Source organism: Natrix helvetica (genome assembly GCF_964273705.1).
Source record: "Natrix helvetica genome assembly, chromosome: 10".
Taxonomy (NCBI): domain Eukaryota; kingdom Metazoa; phylum Chordata; class Lepidosauria; order Squamata; family Natricidae; genus Natrix; species Natrix helvetica.
The window spans coordinates 4,442,869-4,461,413 of record NC_138561.1 but is presented as its reverse complement, the minus strand read 5'-3'; the positions used below and the strand labels follow the sequence as shown (position 1 = coordinate 4,461,413).

Sequence of the window (18,545 nt, the reverse complement as noted above, 5' to 3'; positions counted from 1 at the left end):
CAGCAATGCACACACTTCCACAAATAAGACAAGCTCCCCTATAAAACAATAACCCTGTGCCCATTTTCTCTGCAAAGCAAACTCTTTGCTTTAGGGAGTAAATATTTCTCCTTTCGTCACAGCTGTCTGGATGTGATTTTTATTTATTCTTGCACAACCCCAGTTCAAGTTGGAATGCCAAATTATTCTTCGGACTGTCTCCTGCCTTGAGTTGGACCAGAAGACCTCCAAGGTCCCTTTCAGCCTTTAGGGCTCCGAGTTTTGGGTTCTAATTTATGGCTTGGAATTAAAGAAGAAAGTTGAGATTCCTCTGAGTAGGAAGGCCCAGATAAACTCTTACCCTGCAACCATTCCAGCAGTCCTGCATGTTGATCCAATAATTCCGATGGTTCCACAGACTCTCGATGCCCAGGAAGTGATCATCAATAGTGCTGTAGCTTTTTCCAGTAAATGGGTCGATGAAAAAACTTTCGGGCACTTCCCGCTTGCCGGAGAGAACGAGTACCCAGGCATGGACACGCAGACCCTGCAGACGGTCCGGTATTGGCTTCTCCTCCAGCTGCAGCAGAAAGAGAGAGAACAGAACGGATTAACGGAATTGGAAAGGGCCTTGTAAGTCATCTATTCCAACCCCCTTCCCAAGCAGGAGACCCTGCACCATTTCTGACCAATGGCAGTCCAGTCTCTTCTTGAAAGTCTCCAGTGATGAAGCTCCCCTAACTTCCAAAGACAACTTCTTTCCATCGGTTGATTCACTGTCAGAAAGTTCCTCCTTATTTCCAGGTTGAATCTCTCCTTGGTCAGTTTCCATCCATTATTCCTTGTCTGGCCTTCAGGTGCTTTGTAAAATAGCTTGACTCCCCTCCTCTCTCTGGCAGCCCCTCAAGTATTGGAAGGTGCTCTCCTGTCTCCCCTGGTCCTTCTCTTCACTAGACCAGCCATGCCCAGTTCCTGCAACCGTTCATCGTATGTTTTAATCTCCAGCCCCCTAATCACCCTGGTTGCTCTTCTCTGCACTCTTTCTAGAGTCTCAACATCTTTTTTTTTATATTGTGGAGAGAGAAGGGAGGAGGGAGAGGGAGGGAGGGATCTGCAACGCTTTTAACCCCGTTTCTTCAGGGCCGAGCTGTCACCTGTCTCTTGATCTCTTGATGCCTTCCCACAACGCTCAAGTCAGCCACCCCAGACCCACAAGTCTCTTCTGAACTACATACGGCTTTCTTCTCTTCCTCCTCCTTTCGTTTCTTGTCCTCCGCAGCCTGTTCTTTATTCCGCTGCTTCTCTTCCTCACGTAACTGAAACTTGCTCCGCAGGTCACGCGGGGGCTTGATGGCGTATTTCTTTGCCTTCTCCTTCTTCGCTTCGACTTGGACCTGTGGCCAACAACAATCCCAGTTTTTAATCCAATCTTTGGAAATTATTCACACACACACACACACACACACACACACACACACACGTCTGCTTTTGGTCAAGTTGGTGAAGCCCAAATGTTTTTAATGATGCAAAATGAAGGATTGTGGCATATTCTGTTCCTGGCCATCATCTCAGAGACAGCAGTGGGGGATTGGCCAAATCTCTTGGACTTGGTCATTGTGTTGATTTGTTTTTTTCCCTACATTTGTACAAGTAGTCCTCACTTAACAACCAGACATTTTCACAGTTACATTGGCCAGGTAATGGGCGCTTTATGACCCATAAAACATGCCCAGCTGTTGTAAATGGTTAAGCCGCCTCCCCACAGACATGTGACCATATGTTAGGCAGGCCAGCTTCATGATCCATGGATGGGGTTCTGTGGTCATGTGACCTCAATTCACTAAATGTTTTGCTAGTTTCCAGCAATAATTCCTTCCTTCCTTCTTTCTTCTTTCTTTCTTTCTTTCCTCCCTCCCTCCCTCCCTTCTTTCCTTCCTCCCTCCCTCCCACCCACATTCCTTCTTTCCTTCTTTTTCTTTCTTTCTTTCTCTTTCTTTCTCTCCTTCCTTCCCTCTCATCTCCCTTCCTTCCTTCTGTCTGTACTCCTGCTTTCTTTCTTTTTCTTTCTTTTTTTCTTTCTCTCTCTCTCTTTCCTTCTCTCTTTCTTTCCTTCTCTCTTCCTTCCTTTCTCAATAGTCTAAGTCACTGCTTCTCAAACTTGACAAATTGAAGTCTAAACATCGTCAACCTGTCAAAGTTGAGAAACACTGTTATATGTTATCTAAAATTAAAGTGTTAATAACCTTGAATTAACTGATCATATGAATCAATTCCATCACATTGTATTAATCAAAGACCACTGTATCAAAACAATAGAAAGCATTATCTAAATTATACAACAATAAAAAAAATTACTATAAAATATCCTCAGTGACACTATTCAACCACAATGGGCCCTTTGGAAAGAAAAGCTGCCTTTCTTTTCCATTCTGCAAATTGAAACGATGCTGCCCTCTCGGGGGCTTGGCAGGCAGTGGATGCCAATGTCACAAATGGACTTGTGAGGATGGGGGATGAGGGAGGGCCTGGAAATGAACTTTTGAAGAAAGGAAGTCTGGGGCTGTGGGCTGGGGAATAATGCAGAACTCGCACGCAGAGCTGGGAGTTCCTGTTTCATTTGGGGTTCTTTGGAGGATGGGGTATTCTGTGGGTTTTTCTGTGATTTCTAAATGAAGTTGAACCCATTGCACTTTTGCTGCACTTCCAGGCCTGGCAACAGGGGTGTGTGTGTGTGTCAGTAATAATTCTAACAGAGTCACATTAAACAATTGTAGCCCCAAAACAGGTGGAGTCTAGTACAGTGATGGCTAATCTTTTTGTTGTTGCATGCTGAAAGTGTGCATGTGTGTCAGCGGTGGGTTTCAATTTTTTTTAGAACCTCTTCTGTAGGTGTGGCCTGCTTTGTGGGAGTGGCTTGACTGCCATGTGACTGGGTGGGCGTGGGCAACTTGTAAAATGTGGTGAAACTCACTTAACAACGCTCTTGCTTAGCAACCAAAATGTTGGCTCAGGATGTCTGGCATTTGAAGCAAGCAAGTCTTAAAGCTGTCAAGTTACAAGACCCTTGCACCCCTAACCCTTTAGAAAAAAAAAACCCAGAGGTGTTCAAACTTGATAGCTTTAAGACTTGTGGACTTCAACTCCCAGAATTCCTCCTCCAGTCATGTTGGCTCAGGAACTCTGGCATTGAAGTGTGCAAGTCTTAAAACTGTCAAGTTACAAGACTCTCGCACCCCTAATCCTTTAGAAAAAAAAACCCCAGGGGTGTTCAAAATTGACAGCTTTAAGACTTGTGGACTTCAACTCCCAGAATTCCTCCTCTCGCTCTTCATCTTGATGATGTGCGGACGGGCGGGGGGAGGGAGCTGGAACTGGTTCTAAATGGCACTGTAGATTTGCGGAACCTCTTCTATAGGAGAGGTTAGAACTAGCAGGAACCCACCCCTGATGTGTGTGCACCCATAATGAACTGCACGCATGACACCCCCCCCCCGTGGGCCCCCATGCATGTGTGTGCAACCCCCCTGCATGCATCCTATCCCCTGCACAGGAATATGCGACTCCCCACAGTCCCCCTGCCTCCGCACATACATGCGTGACCCCCAGCGTGTGCTCCACCCCCTGTGTATGCGCACATGTCTCCCGCATGTGCCCTGCACGGCAGAGACCGAAAAATCAGCTGGCTGGTGGCAGGCGCACACACATATGCGGTGGAGCTGAACTGGGGAGACGGCTTGCGTGCCCAGAGAGAGGGCTCCGCGTGCCACCTGTGGCAGCCATGCCATAGGTTCGTCATCAGGGGTCTAGTAGGACCCCTTCCCAACAAAGCAATCCCTGGAAAAAACAGAAGTTTTGGTGAGCTGCAGATTTGAAATCACAAGGTTGAAATCACAAGGTTGAAATCACAAGGTTGTAATCAGGATTCGAACCCAGGACGAAGTACAGGGAGCCCACCACTTTAAGACTGCAACTGAACCCCAAGTTTCCGTTGCTAAGCAAGACGGTGGTTGAGTTTTGCCCACTGTACGGCCTTTCTTGCCACGGTTGTTAAGCGAAACACTGCAGTTAGTAAGCTGCCAAACCGGTGGTTAAGTGAATCTGGATTTTGCTTATCAGAAGGTCGCAAAAGGGGATCAGGTGACCGAAAAGAGGCTACTGGACTTCTCCGGATTTTGGGGAGATTTAAAACCAAAGTACAAAGTCAGACTTCACTCTCCACTCATTATTTCTCCTCTTCTATCTTTCTAGCATCCCCCAATTATTTCTTTTATTTCCATTTGTTAGATTTTATTAATCCCTTTCTTTTTTTCTCATAAGTAAGTCAAGGCCGCAAACCTACCAAATATTCCTTCTTCCTCTTATTTTCCCCACAACAACAACCCTGCGAGGTGAGTTGGACTGAGAGAGAGGAACTGGCCCAAACTCACCCAGCCGGCTTTCATGCCTAAAGTGGGACTAGAACTCACAGTCTCCTGGTGATCGGCCCAAAGTCACCCAGCTGGCTTTCATGCCTAAGGTGGGACTAGAACTCACTATCTCCTGGTGATCGGCCCAAAGTCACCCAGCCGGCTTCCATGCCTAAAATGGGACTAGAACTCACTGTCTCCTGATGATTGGCCCAAAGTCACCCAGCTGGTTTTCATGCCTAAGGTGGGACTAGAACTCACTGTCTCCGGATGATTGGCCCAAAGTCACCCAGCTGGCTTTCATGCCTAAAATGGGACTAGAACTCACTGTCTCCTGATGATTGGCCCAAAGTCACCCAGCTGGTTTTCATGCCTAAGGTGGGACTAGAACTCACTGTCTCCTGATGATTGGCCCAAAGTCACCCAGCTGGCTTTCATGCCTAAGGTGGGACTAGAACTCACTATCTCCTGGTGATCGGCCCAAAGTCACCCAGCCGGCTTCCATGCCTAAAATGGGACTAGAACTCACTGTCTCCTGATGATTGGCCCAAAGTCACCCAGCTGGTTTTCATACCTAAGGTGGGACTAGAACTCACTGTCTCCTGATGATTGGCCCAAAGTCACCCAGCCGGCTTCCATGCCTAAAATGGGACTAGAACTCACTGTCTCCTGATGATTGGCCCAAAGTCACCCAGCTGGTTTTCATGCCTAAGGTGGGACTAGAACTCACTGTCTCCTGATGATTGGCCCAAAGTCACCCAGCTGGCTTTCATGCCTAAGGTGGGACTAGAACTCACTATCTCCTGGTGATCGGCCCAAAGTCACCCAGCTGGCTTCCATGCCTAAAATGGGACTAGAACTCACTGTCTCCTGATGATCATCCCAAAGTCACCCAGCTGGCTTTCATGCCTAAAGTGAGACTAGAACTCACTGTCTCCTGATGATTGGCCCAAAGTCACCCAGCTGGCTTTCATGCCTAAAGTGGGACTAGAACTTACAGTCTCCTGGTGATCGGCCCAAACTCACCCAGCTGGCTTTCATGCCTAAAGTGGGACTAGAACTCACTGTCTCCTGATGATCGGCCCAAAGTCACCCAGCTGGTTTTCATGCCTAAGGTAGGACTAGAACTCACTGTCTCCTAGTGATCGGCCCAAACTCACCCAGCTGGCTTTCATGCCTAAAGTGAGACTAGAACTCACTGTCTCCTGATGATTGGCCCAAAGTCACCCAGCTGGCTTTCATGCCTAAAGTGGGACTAGAACTTACAGTCTCCTGGTGATCGGCCCAAAGTCACCCAGTTTGCATTCGTGCCTAAGGCAGGACTAATACTGACCATCCCCTGGTTTCTAGCTTGGCGCATTAACCAGTAGGCCAAACTGCCTCTGGATCCCACTCCAGTCCCATTCTCACCTCTTCCGGCTTCACTAAGAGTGGGCACTCTTCCTTGGACTCGTCCATCATGCAGATGTCCTTGGTGGCATAGCCGTTCACGCAGTAGGCATCATAGCCCGCTCCAATTAGCAGAGAGCATAAAAGGACGCTAAAATCAAAGCAATTTCCTCGCTGGTACCTCAAGATGGTTGTTGGTGAACATAGGTAGCAGGGCTGGAGAGAGAAGACACACATCCTTCAACCTGCTGTGATTAGACCTTCAAGTTTCTATGTTCTACCACATCTCAAGACTTAAAATAGACACCTAACATCAAAAACGTCATCAACTCAGAATGTAATTTAATTGCTTCTTAGTAACCTATGACTATCATTAGGATCTTATGATTCTTGATGAATGTATTTCCTCCCCTCTTTTTTTCTTTTCGTTTTACGAGAGCATATGCGCCAAAGACAAATTCCTTGTGTGTCCAATCACACTTGGCCAATAAAGAATTCTATTCTATTCAATTTTAGTTCTCTGTATTGTCAATTTTTATTATTGATTACTACTGGTTTCACTGTGAATGTTTTAGAGCTCCATGCTTCAATAAATATTTTGATATGCCACTCATGGTTTATTTAGTTCAATAAATCTACAACTTTAGTTCATGAGATGTACAACAAAAAATAAACACGCAAGTGTACAAAATATTTCAGTTAATAAACTTAACTGATCGATCGATTGATTATATGCCATGAATTCAGTGTCTATGGAGGTCCTCAGCCATCCAGGTCATGGTTGTCCCAAAGGTGCTTTTTCAAGAGACACCTGGACATCTTTTTATTCTTCTTTGAAGACACTTCCCTTTCTCATTCAAGAAGCAGCTGAGAAGGGAAACGTCTTCAGAGAAAAACCAAGAAAGTCCAGTTTCCCTCTTAAAAAAAGCACCTTTGGGACATGAATTGGGTGGCAATTTGTAGCCACCCCATAGATGGACCTTCTCCAAGACAATGTCCTTATCCTGGTCTTTCAGATCTTCCAATGAGGCACTGTATTTATGCTAGTATGTGTGAAGGGCCTTAGACCAGGGGGTTAGGACCAGGGGTGGGTTCTGGCTGGTCTTACTGCTGGTTCGCTCGTGCGTCTGCAGAACTCCCCAAAAAGATGACAGCAGTGGCAACCGGGGAACCAATTCGGGGGCGTGGCCAGCCTAGGTCGCTGCCTATTCTGTGACTCAGGCTGGCATGCTACTACCACTTCGGTTGAACCGGTCCAAACCGGTAGGAACCGATCTTTAATTAGAATACACTGAAGAGGAAGGTCATCTACATGGCTTTGAGTTCTTCTTTGCGTCAACTCCTCCATGGGGTCTTCAGATCACCCATGCAGGTCCTACTTCTTACCGGTGCTAGTGGGGAAGGAAGAGGCTCCATGTTGAGGTAATCAGACACAAAACGGGCGGCACTATCCCAGTTGTATAATTCTGAGTAAGGGAGCAGAGTTGGCCGGACGGTTGTGCTAACGAATTTCTGCAACCAAAAAAGGCATTGGGTTACTTTTACAAACAAAGCAAACTGTAAATCAACCAATCGGGACTCTAACATCATCGGAAATATAATCCCATGTCAACGGGGTTGAGATTTGAACTCAGAAAGCCAATTTGATCTAGAGGTGAAGGCGAGAAATCAAGGGATTGTGAGTTCTAGAACATCCTTACGTGCGAAAGCCAGCTTGGGGATTTTGACCCAATCACCAGGACACAGTGAGTTCTAGTCCGCCTTAGCCATGAAAGCTGGCTGGGTGACTTTGGGCCAATCACCAGGAGACTGTGATTTCTAGTCCTTTCTTAGGCATGAAATCCAGCTGGGTGACTTTGTGCCAATTACCAGATTGGGAGTTCTAGTCCCACCTTAAGCACGAAATCCAGATGGGTGACTTTGAGCCAAGTCCTTCTCCCTCAGACCAACCCACCTCACAGGGTTATGGCTGTGAGGAAAATAGAAGGAAGAAGGAGCATTGTGTGTGTTTTCACCTAGAGTTATTTATAAAAATAATAAAGCTGTGATGAAGAACATTTTTAAAAAATGTTGCCAAAGCTCTAGCTGGCATTTCCATATTATGCATCAAAAGGTATAAATAAAACATTCTCAGATATGACACAATGGCTATTTTCATGGCTAAAAAAAGAAATGCTTCCAAAATATCAACCAAACCCTGAACAAAAAGGTTTGGTCAAATTAATGGGTTGTTTTTTAATCTTTGGTTTTTCGAAATGGGTTGTACTAACCATTTATCATCTCACAATCTGGTCACGTGCTTTGGCATTTTTTAAAAAACTGATTTTTAAAAGTCTGTTTCAACTTGTTAATTTCCTGTAAGTGTCTCGATAAGCAAATTCAGGGGGAAATCTCCTGTTTTTATAGGTCAGTATAACACTCTAGATACTCTGCAAAATAATTGAGCTTATTTTAAAAAAACAACTCACAATATGTAAAAGTTATATTTTTAAAAAGAGGTTGGCCAGCTGCTGTTTGCTCTTTGCTCTCTCCATGCAAAAAGGATGAGCAGATTTCACAAATGACATGCAGACATTCATCCCAGGAAGGAATGTACAGATTGCCTGCTTATCCTGATCAGATAATGCCAGAGGGCAACTTTTACACCATTATAATTTGGCAGCTGGGAGGTCACCCGCTTTGCCGACAGATAAGCCAATATAAAAGTTGTCCTCTCAGAGATAAAACAATGTTCCGCTTTTAAAAACAACAACATCAAAGAGAACTTTACAAGTGAGGATGTGGAGGACAAGCAGCAAAAGATTGTGGTATTTATTATAAACACACTATTTTTCTGGAAAAAACTTTCCTCGGAAAACCACTTTTGAGAATTCCTGGAAATCTCGTTCTTGGATTTGCTTCATTAAAAATCCTCTGCATTTTTAACAAGGTGGCCGTGGAAGTTTGTTTCCCTCTATTTTGTTAAAAGCTGATCAAGAAGAAAGAAGAAAGAAAAGGATGTCACAGAGAGATGGGGAAGTAAGTAACAGCTTTGAAAATAGCTAAAATGTGGTATTGTATAGTGGTTTCCTTCAAAATGGGTGTGCCTCCCATACTTTCCAGATATTTCTGGGGACACCATGAATTGGTCGCTAAGAAAACGAGTGGTAAGGACAAATTATGGACAGAAAAGTAAGATGCGACTTCTGCTTTGGCCAAAAGAGGGAAAATTGGCCATCATCGACCCGTTGAATAGCCATTTCTTTTCCTTGGAAATTACTCTGAGATTTCACACAAGTGTAACACTAGGCTGACATGATAGCAATCTTCCAATATTTGAGGGGCTGCCACAGAGAGGAGGGGGTCAACTTGTTCTCCAAAACACCTGAAGGCAGGGCATGAAATAACAGATGGAAACATCAAGGAGAGACTCAAATGTGCTGTTTTTCTTTCTTCAAAAGGCAACTGGACAGATTTTTTTTCCTTGAGGATGTAAAGAGATTGGACAATGCTATGATATGCCATGCCATGCCATGCCATGCTATGCCATGCCATGCCATACCATACCATACCATACCATACCATACTATACTATTCTCTATTCTATTATATTGTATTCTAAGCTACTCTACACTACTCTACTCTATTATAATCTACTCTACTCTACTCCATTCCATTCCACTCTACTCTACTTTACTCTATTCTATTCTACTCTATGAAGAAAACATTTTGCTTCTCATCCAAGAAGCTTTATTAGTTCTCCTAGCAGGGCGATGGAATAATAGGTGCTGAAGAAGTTAGAAGAAGAAGCAGTTCCAAGAAGATTCCACCAGCAATTGCACTCTAATTCAGGTGACCCTGAGGGCACAGGTAAACCCCCAAGTGACTTCAAGAGCTCTCAGGGAGAGTGCTAATGACCATATGAGTGCAAAGAAATACAATCCTTCCATTTCTCCTTCCCTCTCTGTCTCTCACACACACCACCCTATCAGAACCTCTCCTTCCATCCCTCCACTATCAGAACTGATGAAGCTTCTTGGATGAGAAGCAAAATGTTTCCTTCTTCCTTCTCAAGAAATAAAACAGCCCAGGTGCCATTTGAAGACAAAAAAGAACACCTTTGAAGCAACAATAAACTGGATGACCGAGAATCTCCACAGACGTCAAGGAAAGACACAACCTAGAACTAAGGAGAAATTTCCTAACAGTGAGAAAAAAATATATTTAGTGGATTAGAAGTTCTGCTCCATCACTGGAGGTTTTTATGGTTGGAGAACCATTTGTCCAGAATGGCATAGGGTCTGTGTTACTTTATTATAATCATTTCTAGAAGACCATTCTCAGCCTGTTCATCAAACTGCCGCTTCCAGATTTAATACACTGATTAACAGAGTTAGAAGGGACTTTGTAGGTCGTCTAGTCCAATCCCTCGCATAAGCAGACCATACACCATTTCTGACCGATAGCAGACCAGTTTCTTCTTGAAAGCTTCCAGTGATGAAGCTCCCACAACTTCCGAAGGCAACTTCTGTTCCATGGGTTGATGGATCTCACTGTCAGGAAATCCCTCCTTATTTCCAGGTTGAATCTGTTCTTGTTCAGTTTCCATCCATTATTCCTTCTCTGGCCTTTGGGTGCTTTGGAAAATAGCTTGACACCCCTCTTCTCTGTGGCAGCCCCTCAAATATTGGAAGACTGCTATCCTGTCTCCCCTGGTCCTTCTCTTCACTAGATTAGCCATGCCCAGTTCCTGCAACCGTTCATTGTATGTTTTATCCTCCAGTCCCCTAATCCTCTTGGTTGCCCTTCTCTGCACTCTTTCTGGAGTCTCAACATCTTTTTTATAGTCCGGTGACCAAAACTGGGTGCAATATTCTAAGTGTGGCCTTACTAAGGCTTTATAGATTCTTGGGACAATTGGAAGTTCCTTTCTAGAGCTCTTTGCCCAACTTACCTCCACGTTGCATTCGTTGATTGGGTGAAGGAAGAGGGGCACACGGTCTGGGCAGAGGTGCGCGTACTGCCGATGAAAATTATCAGCCACCTGCAGAAGCAACTGCTCCTTGGGTGTGTTGGTTTTGTATGACTCGGGCAAGTATGCTGTGTCAATCTTGCTCCAATCAAATTCACTATGTGGCAGGAAAGACAAAGAAGGAAACACAGGTAGTTCTCCACTTACCACAGTTCATTTAGTGATTATTCAAAGTTACAACAGCGCTGAAAATGTGACTTACGACTGTTTTATCACACGTACAACTGTTCCAGCATCCCCCTGGTCATGCGATCAAAATTCAGGCGCTTGGCAACTGACTCATATTTATGACGGTTGAAGTGTCCCGGGGTCAGGTGATCACCTTTTGTGACCTTCTGACCAGCAAAGTCCATGGGGAAGCAAGATTCACTTAACAACCATGCGATCAACTTAACAACTGCAATGATTCACTTATCAACTGTAACTAGAAAGATCATAAAAGGCAAAGGTTCCCCTCGCACATATGTGCTAGTTGTTCCTGACTCTAGGGGGCGGTGCTCATCTCTGTTTCAAAGCTGAAGAGCCAGCGCTGTACGAAGACGTCTCCGTGGTCATGTGGCCGGCATGACTAAATGCTGAAGGAGCACGGGACGCTGTTTCCTTCCCACCAAAGGTGGTCCCTATTTTTCTTTCTTTTTTTAATACATAATTTTTGTTAAGCTTTTTACAAAACAAAACATAAAAACCAAGTTCAACATCCATTCTTCCCATTCCTAAGACATCACTATATCCCCTTTTGTTTAGCATCTTACATACGTTCCATTCGTTTTTCATTCGCAACTTCCTCTTTACATTTATAATTCCTATAACCTAATGTTTACATTTATCAATATTCTACTTTCATTCTTTATTTCTATTCTCTAACCACTGATACCATTTGCCCCATACTGTGTAAGTATTCTTTTTCTTCTTTATCTTGCAGTTTGAGAGTTAATTTAACCATTTCTGTGCAGTCCATTATTTTTGGCGGTCCCTATTTTTTCTACTTGCATTTTTTACATGCTTTCGAACTGCTAGGTTGGCAGAAGCTGGGACAAGTAACGGGAGCTCACTCCGTTACGCGGCGCTAGGGATTCGAACCGCCGAACTGCCGACCTTTCTGATCGACAAGCTCAGCGTCTTAGCCACTGAGCCACTGCATCCCAGAAAGATAATAAAACGGGGCAAAATGCAGTTATCGAATGCCTTCCTTAACAACATAATTTTTCGGCTCAATTGTGAACGTAAGTCGAGGACTACCTGTACTGATACCTAGCAATTTGCTGAGTTTTCAGAGAATAACTTCCTGATAAAAGTGACATCTGTTTTATTTTATTTAAGCTAGAAACAGAACTCTCTCTGAGCATCCATAGTTCAAGGCCTGTTCCATCACGGTGCAATTCCACGGAAGTTTATAACAGTTTTTGAAAAATAAGTTCCTACAGCATAAGAACGGAGAACTTCGGCTAAGCGCTTTCCCCTGCTATCGTGTTTAAACAACCTTCAACCATCCTTGAGTCAGCAGAAAACAGCTGGCATGAGATAGGTTTCCATTGCTCTCCTCCTGCCTCAATTGCTTTGGTTCCCACTTCCCACGTAGCCCTGGCTTCCCAAATTAAAAGGTGATAACACTTCAGAGATTTCACACACCTTGGGCCTGCCAGGAATGAGGTCAGAAGAAAGGGAAAAGCAATTTAGCACAATTCCCAGGCTGTCTCACTTGGGGGGGGGGGAGAAGATGTTACAGGGCCATACGTTTGCCATAGTTGCATGGCTGCACATGAGCAACACTGATGAATCCATGTGCAAGTTTTAACTCCTAATTTTGAGAAGAATGGCATCGTTTTGCACGTCGAAAAAATTTGGAGAGATGCATCGTTTGTCTGTGCTGCTGCAAATTTGGTAAAATTGAAACTCAATATCTACTTTGATGCTGGCCTCAGGTGTGTTAATAATAATAAATTAATAATAATAATAAATTTAAATTTATTAGCCGCTCCCTTTCCAGACAGGACTCGGGGCGGCGTACAATGGAGTATAAAACATAAAACATGTATACAAACACATAAACCTACATATATACAGGACATAACATGCACGGAGGAGGTAACAAATTACATCACATTGGACAATTAAAAGTCACCATTAAAATACCCCAATTGTAAAACACAATTTAAAATTTAAAAATTTAAAAAATTTAAAAGAACTGTCAGGAGGAATAAGAAAAAAATTACGGTTGAGCCAGGCCAGATAATTGAAAGAGAATAAGAAGTGTTATTTTAACACCAATGAGATTAAAACTGCCTGATGGATGGGTTGGAGATGAGATGAAAGAAATCTAATGAAGATTTGGCAGGGGGAAAAAATGTCTTCAACAGTGTGTTTGTGCCACGGGGAGGTTCAGGTGACAAAGAATTAAATATATAAGTAATTTTAGTTACAAGATCAGTCCACAAAACTGGGTATTTACAGTGGTACCTCATACTCATTGGTTCTGGGAGGCACGGCGAGTACCAAAAATGAGGAGTATCAAACAAATTTTTCCCAAAAGGAATAATATAGGGAGTCACAAAGCAGCCTACACCGACAAGTTCTAGCTTGTGTGTTGAGTACCAAACAAACAATAAGTACTGGGACAAAATATTTGTATCAAAATGCACTGAGTACCAAATTGGATGAGTTTCAAAACAGTTGAGTACCAAGGTACCACTGGAACAAGTTTGACTTCTGGGTACTGCATTAAATACAAATTTGCATGGATATGGTTTCATTCTTGTCTGCAGTAAAGCATATTATCCAGCTATGTCATATCTGTGAACAAGTTCTGAACTCAAAATTAAATGTCCGGGGAATTGATATTTATTGCTATGTTGTGTGCAAAGCCAGAAAGATACAAAGGATTTGACCCTAGAGAAAATATGGTAACTGGAATTAATTTTCATAGTACGCCTTCTGATGGTTAACTGAACTAAAATTCTTGAGACAGAGGACACACGACACCATAAACTAACTCCCGGATTGGTTTTTTGGCCAATAAACAAGGCTAAAATATAGCTAACTATGGGTAGTCTAGAGATGAGTTCCTAGTGGTTCAGACCGGTTCGGCTGAGTAAGTAGTTAACTTGGCCTGCTATGCCCCCGAACCGGTTCTATCGACAGTGGCACCTTCTTGATTTTCGGTTCTGGGCATGCGCAGAACAAACTTCATTGCAAAAATGTATTTTTCCCCCTTTTCCAACGTTGTGCACATGCACAGACCTTTTTAGGTGCAAATGCGAAATCACGCTTTTTTGCGCACCAAACCAGCACTAATGCTGGCAGGAACCTACCCCGGGGTGGTCCTTGACTTACAACGTGGCAGGCCTTTAGGCCCAATGCCAATGCGTTACGGGGTGTTACTTGGAATCCTGACACAACGATTCACTCAGTGATTGTTCAAAGTTACAACAGCACTTTAAAAAAAAAAAGCAACTACCATGTTTTTTGGAGTATAAGACGCACCAGAGTATAAGACGCAGCAAGGTTCTAAAGAGGAAAATTTAAAAAAAAAGTTTTTGCACTCTGCAAACTTCCCAAAAATGGGCCTTTTTTCATGAAAACGGGCTCATTTTTTTAAAAAAGGGGCCATGAATAGTCCTTAGGACAGGGGTGTCCAAACTTGGGAACTTTAAGACTTGTGGACTTCAACTCCCAGAATTCCCCAGGCTGGGGAATTCTGGGAGTTGAAGTCCACAAGTCTTAAAGTTCCCAAGTTTGGACACCCCTGTCTTAGGAGGTTTGTAGAGTGCTCCTGAGGGTGGGGAGGCCAAAAACGAGCAAAAAATGGCCCGTTTTTTGTCACAAAAAGGGCATGGATAACCTTTAGGAAGCTTATAGAGTGCTGCTGGGGGCTGGGGGGCAGAAAATATGGCCCGTTTTTCTCTCATTTCTGCCCTCTCCAGCCCCCGGGAGCACTCTGCAAGGCTCCCAAAACCTCTGCACGGCCATTTTGGTGAAGGATTTCAGGGTTTCAGGAGGCAAAAAATGCTGTATTCAGTGTATAAGACACACCCAGATTTTCAGTCTCTTTTTGAGGGGAAAAAGTGTGTCTTATACTCCGAAAAATACGCTAATGACCACTTTTTCACAAGTATGGCTATTGCAGAATCCCCATGGTCATGTGCTCAAAATTCACACGCTTGGCGACTGGTTCGTAGTTATGACAGTTGCAGTGTCCAGGTGTCCCGTGATCCCCTTTTGCGACCTTCTTATTTAGCAAAGTCAAAGGTGGAAGCCAGATTCACTTAACAATTGTAACAAGTGCAGTGATTCGCTTAACAACTGTGGCAAGAAAAGTCGTAAAATGGTGCTGATTCACTTAACAAATGTTTCGCTTAACATCAGAAACGTTGGGCTCAGTTATGGTTGAAAATCAAGGACTACCGGTAGTTAATTAATTGAGGTTGTTCTAAAGAAGTGAGTGAGGCAGGCGGTAACTGCACCCAACTTTAATTTGAATAGTTATCCATGTTTGTACAAGGTGGTTAACCATTTAGCATATTTTCAACATGTTAATAAATTTCTGTCTGGATTTTCTCACCGTGCTACCTCATGGATTTTCACCAATAAACTAATACATTTCAATGTAGATTTTCACAAATTCTGTGTCGATTTTAACCATGGGTGAATACATTTCAACATAGATTTCCCTAACGGGCTAATCAATTTCAGTGTCCATTTTCACAATGGGATCATCAATTTCACGTTGTGAAATTCCAGGCCATTTAGGAGACTCAAGTGCATATTGACCCAGAAAGTGGGTCAATGCACTAAGTAACTTTCGTGGCCCAAAAGTAAGTTAGGTATTGTTTACCATATAGCTTTAGGGACCTGAACTTTGACCCGTGACAGCTGCTTTTCCAGATCTTGGACTTCCTCAGTGAGCTTCGAAGAGCTTCGTAAGTCTTTCTCGCCTCCCGTTGGGGGAGATCCAGATTTTTCCTCTTGGCCCTGCATCTTGCTTCTCGCAACAGCACAGGCTGTCTGAAAAAACCTGGGTGACAAAGTCATAGAAAGCAAAATGAGACCTACAGGACAAAAGGTGCCCCCCGCTCTTCTGGATATATTCTTCAATATGTCAGGTGTAGGGAACAAGGGCCCTTATATGATTTGTCGACTTCAACTCCCAGAATTCTTGAGACTGTGTGGTATTTGATGGTATGGCATCAATATTTGAGGGGCTGCCACAATGAAGAGGGGGGTAAAACTATTCTCCAAAGCACCGGAGGGCAGGACAAGAAACAATGGTTGGAAACTGAGCAAAGAGAGAAACAACCTGGAATTAAGGAGAAACTTCCTAAGAGGGAGGACAATTAACCAGTGAAGTCATGGGCTCTCCATCACTGAAGGTTTTTAAGAAGAGATTGGACAATCACTTGTCTGAAATGGTATAGGGTCTCCTGCTTGAGAAGGGGCTGGACTAGAAGTCCTCCAAGGTCCCTTCCAGCTCTATTCTATTCTATCCCATCCTATCGAATCCTATCCTATCCTATCCTATCCTATCCTATCCTTATTCTACTCTACTCTACTCTTATTGCTATTGTTATTGCTATTCTATTCTGTTCTATTCTATTATTATTATTCTACTCTAATTGCTATTCTGTTCTGTTCTATTCTATTCTACTCTACTCTACTCTATTCTTATTGCTATTTTATTCTATTCTATTCTTATTGCTTTTCTATTCTATTCTATTCTGTTTTCTTCTGTTCTGTTCCATTCTATTCTATTCTATTCTATTCCATTCCATTCAACTCTACTCTACTCTTATTGCTATTCTGTTCTATTCTATTCTATTCTATTCTATTCTACTCTACTCTACTCTACTCTATTCTTATTGCTATTTTATTCTATTCTGTTTTCTTCTGTTCTGTTCCATTCTATTCTACTCTACTCTACTCTCTCTTATTCTATTCTATTCTATTCTATTCTATTCCATTTCATTCCATTCTATTCAACTCTACTCTACTCTACTCTTATTGCTATTCTATTCTGTTCTGTTCTATTCTACTCTACTCTACTTTACTCTTATTGCTATTCTATTCTATTCTATTCTATTCTATTCCATTCCATTCTATTCTACTCTACTCTACTCTACTCTACTCTACTCTACTCTACTCTTATTGCTATTCTATTCTGTTCTGTTCTATTCTACTCTACTCTACTTTACTCTTATTGCTATTCTATTCTATTCTATTCTATTCTATTCCATTCCATTCTATTCTACTCTACTCTACTCTACTCTACTCTACTCTACTCTACTCTTATTGCTATTCTATTCTGTTCTGTTCTATTCTATTCTACTCTACTTTACTCTTATTGCTATTCTATTCTATTCTATTCTGTTCTGTTCTGTTCTGTTCTATTCTATTCTATTCTATTCTATTCTATTCTATTCTATTCTATTCTATTCTATTCTATTCTATTCTATTCCATTCCATTCCATTCCATTCCATTCTACTCTACTCCTATTCTATTCTATTCTATTCTATTCTATTCTATTCTATTCTATTCTATTCTATTCTATTCTACAGAAAATAGATGTACTGGTAGTCCTCAACTTAAAACAGTTCATTTAGTGGCCGTTCAAACTTGCAACAGCACTGAAAAAGGTGACTTATGACCGCTTTTCACACTTACAACTGCTGTAGCATCCTCATGGTCATGTGGTCAAAATTCAGACGCTTGGCAACTGACTCATATTTATGACCGTTGCAATGTTCCAGGCTCAGGTGATCCTCTTTTATGACCTTCTGACAAGCGAAGTCCATGGGGAAATCAGATTCCCTTAACAACCGTGTCACTAACTGCAGTGATTCACTTAATAACAAGTAAGGTCGTAAAATGGGACAAAACTCGTTTAACAACTGTCTCACTTATCAATCGAAATCTGGGACTCAATTACGGTCATAAGAATCGAGGACAACCTGTACCTTTCAGACAAATGACTGTCCAATCTCTTCTTAAAGACTTCCAGTGATGGGGCATCCACAACCTCTGGAGGCAAATTGTTCCACTGATGAATTGTTCTTATTCTTTTTTTTTTTTTTTGGAAACCAAGTTTTTTTTTTGTTGCAAATACAATAATACAATACAATAGCAGAGTTGGAAGTGACCTTGGAGGTCTTCTAGTCCAACAACCTGCCTAGGCAGGAAACCCTATACCGTTCCGGAAAAATGGCTATCCAACATCTTCTGAAAGACTTCCAGTGTTGGGGCATTCACAACTTCTGGAGGCAAGCTGTTCCACTGATTAACTGTTCTCACTGTCAGGAAATTTCTCCTCAGTTCTAAGTTGCTTCTCTCCTTGATTAGTTTCCACCCAATGCTTCTTGTTCTATCCTCAGGTGCTTTGATAAATAGTTTGACTCCCTCTTCTTCGTGGCAACCCTTGAGATATTGGAAGACTGCTATCATGTCTCCCCTGGTCCTTCTTTTCCTTAGACTAGACACACACCTACTTCATTCATGGCCAATGTTCTCAAATCCTCATCTCTTTAAGAATAGCAGAGTTGGAAGGGACCTTGGAGGTCTTCTAGTCCAACCCCCTGCCTAGGCAGGAAACCCTATACCATTCAGACAAATGGCTATCCAACGTCTTCTTAGAGACTTCCAGTGTTGGGGCATTCACAACTTCTGGAGGCAACTTCTGTTCCACTGATTAATTGTTCTCACTGTCAGAAAGTTTCTCCTCAGTTCTAAGTTGCTTTTCTCCTTGAAATTTTTATTTTATTTTATATTTATA

The 18,545-nt window shown here is 42.7% G+C and overlaps 1 protein-coding gene across 5 annotated transcripts in view; it reads right to left on the bottom strand.

Annotated features, from left to right (window-relative positions):
- DRC7 (dynein regulatory complex subunit 7) overlaps positions 1-18,545 on the bottom strand; it is a 50,740-nt gene that overhangs the window by 23,880 nt on the left and 8,315 nt on the right. For all 5 annotated transcript variants that reach the window (XM_081963020.1, XM_081963021.1, XM_081963019.1 and 2 more), the window contains exons 3-8: positions 15,617-15,796; positions 10,708-10,882; positions 7,161-7,286; positions 5,796-5,990; positions 1,215-1,373; positions 341-559 (exon numbers count right to left, since the gene is read on the bottom strand). In XM_081963020.1, coding sequence (XP_081819146.1) covers positions 341-559; positions 1,215-1,373; positions 5,796-5,990; positions 7,161-7,286; positions 10,708-10,882; positions 15,617-15,759 — 1,017 coding nt within the window. In that variant the 5' untranslated portion in view covers positions 15,760-15,796. The remainder of the gene's footprint in view (positions 1-340; positions 560-1,214; positions 1,374-5,795; positions 5,991-7,160; positions 7,287-10,707; positions 10,883-15,616; positions 15,797-18,545) is intronic.